Here is a 6,641-nt window from a genome sequence, read left to right as displayed (position 1 = left end):
AAAAATCCAAACCCGTAGTCGGAGCAAACTACTCGTAGTGGAGTACCCTCCCAGCGGAATAACGACGCTGGGTAAGCAACGACTTTTTATTAGTCACCGTCTCTCGTGAGATTGATACGCCGAATCGCTTGAATTCCGAGGGGCGATCGAGCGCGAATATCGTTTGCGCGCGTTTCCGCGACGCTGTCGTCGTGGCGATAATGCCTCCACGTAGCTACGGCCAGAAAGAAAAGAAAAGAAAAGAAAAAAAAGGAAAAACCAGACGGCCGGTAATCGATGTCGATAAAGCATCGGTGAGTAAGAGGGAAAAGAGTGCCGAGTCACCTTTTTGCACGCTCGCTCGCGGAAAAGAACGAATTGGGAGCGCGACGCGTTTCGCAATATCGCGATACATCGTCGTAATGTCAAAGTGCCGCCGCCGCGCGTCGCGCGAAGTTGTCGCTCGGCGAGACGACAAAATCGGGGACGCCAGGCCGCTTTAACGACGATATAATTTCATTCCGCTGAAATTGCCATTCATCGTCGACGAGCGACGCGGAAAGAGGCAATCGTAAAGACTTGCGCGTGGACGATCGAAAATCACGACGAACATTCCTCGTTGGAAAGGAGCTCGATAAAACGGATCGACCGTGCGTAAGAACAGTGGAGGTGTACGAGAAAGAGCGAGGGAGAGAGAAGGACGGACGGAGTTTGTAAGAGGGACGCGTAGAGCAACGTTTTAACGAGCCGTGATTTTCGTGCTCGCCTTTTCGAGATCCTTACGTAACGCGACTTAATTGCGAAGGAGCTATCGCGCCGGTTAATACGAGCGTGGAGGAGACGTCAGACGAGAGACATTCGAGGGGATGCTTGGTGGCTTTAAACGCGAAGTAGCGGGACCGTTGGGCCGCGGGCGGCGCGGGGCGCGGGGCACGGTGAGCGACGAGGACGAGGGAGCGAGGCAGTGGGGGAGTCGACGATTCGTCGGAGGGAGGTCGCGCGGGGGGGGGGAATACAGCGCGCTCTGGAGGGGAGAACGCGATCTCCCACCATCGGTCTATCCGTCAGTCGCTCCGTAGCCGCTGTCGCGAGAGGTTCGTCCGCGTCATTTGATTCTCGCGCGCTTTTACGACGCTCGTCGCGATTTTCTCGCGAGGAACTTCCGCAAGCCGCAAGTGAGATCGATCGCGCTCCGCGGTCTTTCGAGCTTTCACGTTTTCGCCGGCGACCTCGTAGCCGCGATCGTGTGTGTGTGTGCGCGCGCGCGCGCGCCTGGACGTTGAATTCGCGCTCTTGGAGTAAACAACCGAGTGTGTGCAGTGTGCCAGCGTGTGTGACGCGCGTCAGTGTTGCCCGCGACGTTCGACGACGACGACGACGACGCCGCCGCCGCCGCCGCTTCCGAATCGCGGCGAGAGGAGGAGAAGAGGAGGCGGGAGTGAAGTAAATAGATCGCAATAAACGCGCGTGTGTCCGATAAGGAACGTGCGCTCTCGAGATCTTTCGGTGTGTTTCTCCGGCGCGGCGACGACGACGACGACGACGACGACGACGACGACGACGACGACGACGCGAGTTTCCCCTGCCTTACCGACCGAAAAAAGGGTAAGCCGCGACTCTCGCGTTGCGAAGCACAAAGAAAGGCGCGGACACGGCCGTCGAGGAGATCGAGTTGGCCTCCTCGCTCGCCTCGTCCCATCGTGCATCGGCTCGTCTCGGAGCGTCGTGCGTGACTCCGAATGAACGCGACGACCAGCCTCAGCCTCACCTGACCCGGCGAACCGAGAGACAGAGAGAAAGAGAGAGAGAGAGAGAGAAGGAGAGGCCGCTACCGACCGACCGACCGTTACTCCGCGCGAGTGCGAGAGAGAAGGTGCGACGTTTAAGCGCGGCCGATGAGACGGTAGTGACGGATGGATTGGTGCCGACCGCCGATGGATTTTCGGCGGGGAAACGGGGTGTTGCGAATCACGCTAGCGTACGCGTCGTACCGGAACGTAGCACGTCGTCGCGGGACGACGCGTCATCGCCGGGAGTGCCGATCATCTTCGTCTTCGTAGCGGCCGAGTGATTCGACGCGCGTTACGAGCCTCCCGGAAGAGGGAAAGAAAGAGTGAGAGAGAGAGAGAGAGAGCGGCCCTTTCCCTCCTCGGAACCGTCGTTTTACTTCTGTTATCGGTTGTTGCCCGTTGCGCAACAACGTTCGTTGTTGTTTATTGTTGGTTCCCCGGGGCGCGCTCGTCGGAATAAGCGTGCCGACTGCCGCGCGCGCGACATGACGCGTCTCCGCTGAAAAGCAACGGAAAAGTCGCGTCTCCCGGCCAGTGCAGCGAGACACGCCGTGCATCAGATACCTTGGCTTGGCGTACCTCCGTGGACGCATCGAGCGGGAAACCGCGCAGGAAGGATGTATCCCAGCGCCGGAATCAACGCAGCCGCCGTGGCCGCCGCTGCCGCCAGGCATCCGGTGAGTATAGTAACGATTGTATCGATAACGTAACGATATTATTATTATTATCGTGATAATCATAACTCTGATTGTTTGTTTGTTTGTTTTTGTCCCGGGATCGACGATGGCATTCGGCGTAGATAAACTGCGTAAACCGCAATTGTGTAACCGTTAAACAGCCATCGGGTTTAATCGATGTAAATTCTCAGGCCGAATAAATTAGGCTGGACGCGCGCCTGATCCCCGTCGGAATGCGGCCGATAGCGGCGTCGACGACGCGAGGCGGGTGATGTATATTTCGCGGAGCGAGCCGCGACCCTATCGCTGCTTCGCCGGGATCGGATTAATCGGAATACAAATGCGAGAGATCGCGACGTCGAGTAGGTTTTACTTTTTACTTCGCTCGCTCCGCGAAATGGCCGCCCCCCCCACCCCCGAGCGTCGCGTTCCTTTTTTCGCGAGACCGCCGCGAGCCTTCGGTCTATTTTACAGCGCGTTGCACGTCGCCGTCGCATACTTAACGTACCGCCGCGACGCTGCGCGCCGGCGCGGACCGGCGCGGTCGTGCCACGCGCGCGCGGACGATCTGATTTACGTATGTAATTTACATCGTTGTTAACCCTGATTAACCCGCTCCTCCTTGATCGCGGGGCGCGTTTCCGACGTTATCTCTCCGTCATCTTTTTACCGCTTAAATGGATAAACACGCCGCACGATGACGATTTCTTTTTAGAGCGCTCGGAGCTGTCGCGCTCGATTGCGCTCCCGTTACTCCCGACTGCGCGATTCGCACTTCTCGTAACACGATCCGTCGTCATCGACGAATCCGGGCGGCCTCTCGAGTTTCGCCGTGTCGTCGCGTATACGCGGCGACGCTGACGCGCGAACGCAATCTCGGCATTCCGCGCTTCGCTCGGGTATATCGGATTTCGGCCGCCCGCGCGGAAACTTACTTTCGTTAACGCGCGTCGAGGGATCGTCGTGCGAGGAAATCGCGATTACCGGGGCAGTTTCGAGGCGACGCGTCCCCCACGTGGGACGCACGTGTGACACACGTGTGACGCGTTGCTCCAACTGTAACCGCATCGCGTATACAATATGGTGCAATATAAATATCGCTAAATTGAATTTGCTCAATATACAACCCGTGCACGTGCACGTGTTTCTCCGCCGCGCGTCGAAAATTCGGCGGTACGAACGTGGAACAATCGCATTCGCCGTCGTCCGACGTTGGCCTCGCGGCCGTGCGAAAAGCGTTTCGCCACGGCACGTCGGAATCGTTGATCCGTGAATCGTGCGAGCGAAGAGCCGTTCGCCGTCCGCGTTCCGCGATGGACGATGGACTCTCGGCGCTGGCGCTGGTCTGCGTTTAACGGCCCGGTCGAAATAATGGCGACTTAATCGTCGCGCACGACTCGTGTCCAGCTCGCTCGGAGTCGTCGCTGCGCAGTCCCGTCACGTTCACGCCGTTTCGCGGTCGGCATATAACTTCCATCCGTCCGTTACGGGATATTAACGCCTTTTTTTTTTTTTAGTTTCGCTGGAACGCGCAACGCTCTTGCGTTAAAAACAAATACGCGCAGCGCCCGGCGCGTAAAAATCGCGGACAAACAATTTTTTCGCAACTCGCTAATCGAGTCAGTTAGTCGAACGTAACTCGAACGTGACTCATAGAAAAAGGTATTGCGCGCGTTTACCGATCATTGCGAATGACGATCGTTGTGACGCGCGAGATACTCGGACGTCACTTTGTGCCGGTGTCGTTGACCTGAGAAAAGGGGCCTAAACGTAATGAGAGTTTCGGGAAAAGGCCCGACCCTAATAACAACGGTAATAATATAGTTGCACCCGGACGTGGTGAGGTAGGTCAGGTAATAAGCACGTAGAAAAGTTCCCTTTTGTACGTATAGGATATCAATGTGTTTAAGATACACCTAAAGACTGCATTGAACGTTTTCTTTCGACTTAATTTATCGTCTATTATATACATAACTTTGAGGTGTCTCTTCAAAAGTTAAGATATCGATATCGACTAATATTTACTTACAATTAGCGACTAGAGTTGTCTAGCTGATCTCGACTTTTTTCTATCTAATATTACGATTCGTGCATGTTAAGCCCCCACGTATTCGAATTCAGTGCTAAACTTTACGAGAGTGTGCTTCCTATATCTAACAAGCATATTCCTTCGCGTCTCGAGAGCCTGTATCCACCCCTGAAATATTTTTCGCGTAAACGACGCCCCACGTAATCGAATATTACGGAGCTGAAGCGTAGGTAGGGGGCGAAGGGGCGACGAGCGATCCATAACTCTACGGGAAAGGACGGACGGTGGTGCGAAGTGCTAACGTTGGTTAGTAGGGTACACGTTGCGAACGTCAACGGGCGGCAGACGGGCGTCGTTATACGTGCATCCGTACACACGCGCGTATCAGAGAGACCCAGAGACCGGACCTCGCCCCGTCGGGTTTACTACCTTCCTGGTAAACTGCACGTTGGCGCACGTTTGCGCAGGACTCCCAATTCGGTAAATATTTGATACTTTTAATCGGTCTGTTTGCGCCGACACGCTGTTCAAACGCGTCCGAATGTGCACAGCTGAAAAAACGCGGCGACGCGCAACCGGTCGGTCGCGCGGGGCGCGCTCGCCTTTCCCTTCTCGTCGTCTCTGCCTTCTTCATTTTTAATTCCTCCTCGTCGAGGCGCGACGCGTCGAGATTGCTTAATTAGTAATATGTTAATTACGGGTTACGCGAGACTGGCTCTCGTAAGAAATTGCGCGTAGCACAGGAAGCTCGGATACTTCTCTAACGATCGCGCTACTCGTGTTCGATCAGATACCCGAGGATTCCTTAAGTGTCTGGAAAGTCACGCGATTTTAAAAGCTATATCTCGTAAATGTTGAAAATTGGAATTTTTTTCACCGATAAACACAGATCTCGGGTACCGCGATGGGACTAATTGAATCTGAATCCTCGCGTTGCCGCGATCCACGCGTATCGGCGATATACGGCGATACCTACGCGCAACGTTGAAATTCGACTCGGCGAAATTACAGACCGAGGCCGCGCGCGATAAATGCACGATGCGTTGCGGATATTCCAGAGCGGAGCTGGGGCAGGGACCGCGCGGACTCGGGCCGATTCGGTCTGCCCTGTCTCGTTCCCGGTAATTGCTTGTGTTAAAATCCGAGATCTAAACTGACGCGTACACGCGGTGAATCGCGGCGCGTTACGCTCCGCCGCGCCGCGCGCGCATCGCTCGGAAATATGGAATCACGGTGATATCTTGAGCGTCGCGTCGTCCATTATGCCGATGCGGCCAGTAAATTTCACGCATTATACTCCCATTATACGTTTCCTGGCCGAGCCGGATCGCGATCTCGTGCTCTCGCCCGACGTAATTACACGGTGCCGCGCCGCCGAATGGATGGAGGAACTCCGCGGCGGGATACGTACGTATGCGCCGCCGCGTCACGTCTTCACGCGTGTGCGTCTGCGTGTGCGTGTGCGCCAGCCGTGCGGCGAACAGCGACGGTTTTAATTTCCACTTTCCTTACCTACGCTTTCTCCTTCCCGTGGTGGTTTTATGGCGCAACGGCCGTGCATCTGCCGACGCTAACGCGTAACGCGCGAGGCGTTTACCGATTTTATCGCGAGACGTCTGTATTTACTTTTAGATACAATTACACGTTAATGCGCGGCGACCGGCGTAGGAAGCGGTTTCGCGTGATACACGCAATCGATGGCGGGTCGAGTGTGAGATACCCTTCTTCCTCTCCTCTCTCCCTCCCTCCCTCCCTCATCCTGATCAACACGCTCGATATGACGAGCGATCCGTCCCGTGCCTTTTTGTTTCGTGTCGTTCCGTTTCTTTGCTCAACGATATGCTTTACGACGTAATAAATAATAATCGCTGCCGCTGATGCGCGGCCCCAGAGAAAAAAAACACGTGTCACGATGATTAAATATCTCGCTGGGCTGTATAATTAGTCGATCGGTGCGATGCGGTCTCTAGAAAAGTCTGACGCGCCACTTCCGTCCGCAGGTGTTCGCTGAGCATGTGAATGAAATGAATAGACGACAGCTCTGCAGATATTCCTAGCTCTACCTGCCGAAATAATCTCCATGACGATAATCGGACGCGAGACCTTCTCCAGGATATTTATTCTCCTAAACCCTCGTGAATTGGTCCAGTAAAAGTTTGAAGGAAG

General features: G+C 55.1%; 1 protein-coding gene across 3 annotated transcripts in view; it reads left to right on the top strand.

The window, feature by feature from the left end:
* Positions 1-1,035: 1,035 nt before the first annotated feature.
* The window catches only part of LOC143901745 (protein groucho), a 68,027-nt gene continuing 62,421 nt past the window's right edge, over positions 1,036-6,641 (top strand). For all 3 annotated transcript variants that reach the window (XM_077414262.1, XM_077414260.1, XM_077414261.1), the window contains exon 1: positions 1,036-2,446. In XM_077414262.1, coding sequence (XP_077270388.1) covers positions 2,387-2,446 — 60 coding nt within the window. In that variant the 5' untranslated portion in view covers positions 1,036-2,386. The remainder of the gene's footprint in view (positions 2,447-6,641) is intronic.

Source organism: Temnothorax americanus, unplaced genomic scaffold (assembly GCF_048541705.1).
Source record: "Temnothorax americanus isolate GAGA-0224 unplaced genomic scaffold, ASM4854170v1 Scaffold36, whole genome shotgun sequence".
NCBI classification, from domain to species: Eukaryota; Metazoa; Arthropoda; class Insecta; order Hymenoptera; family Formicidae; genus Temnothorax; species Temnothorax americanus.
The sequence above is the reverse complement of the archived record's forward strand: the minus strand, read 5'-3'. Positions and strand labels throughout refer to the sequence as shown.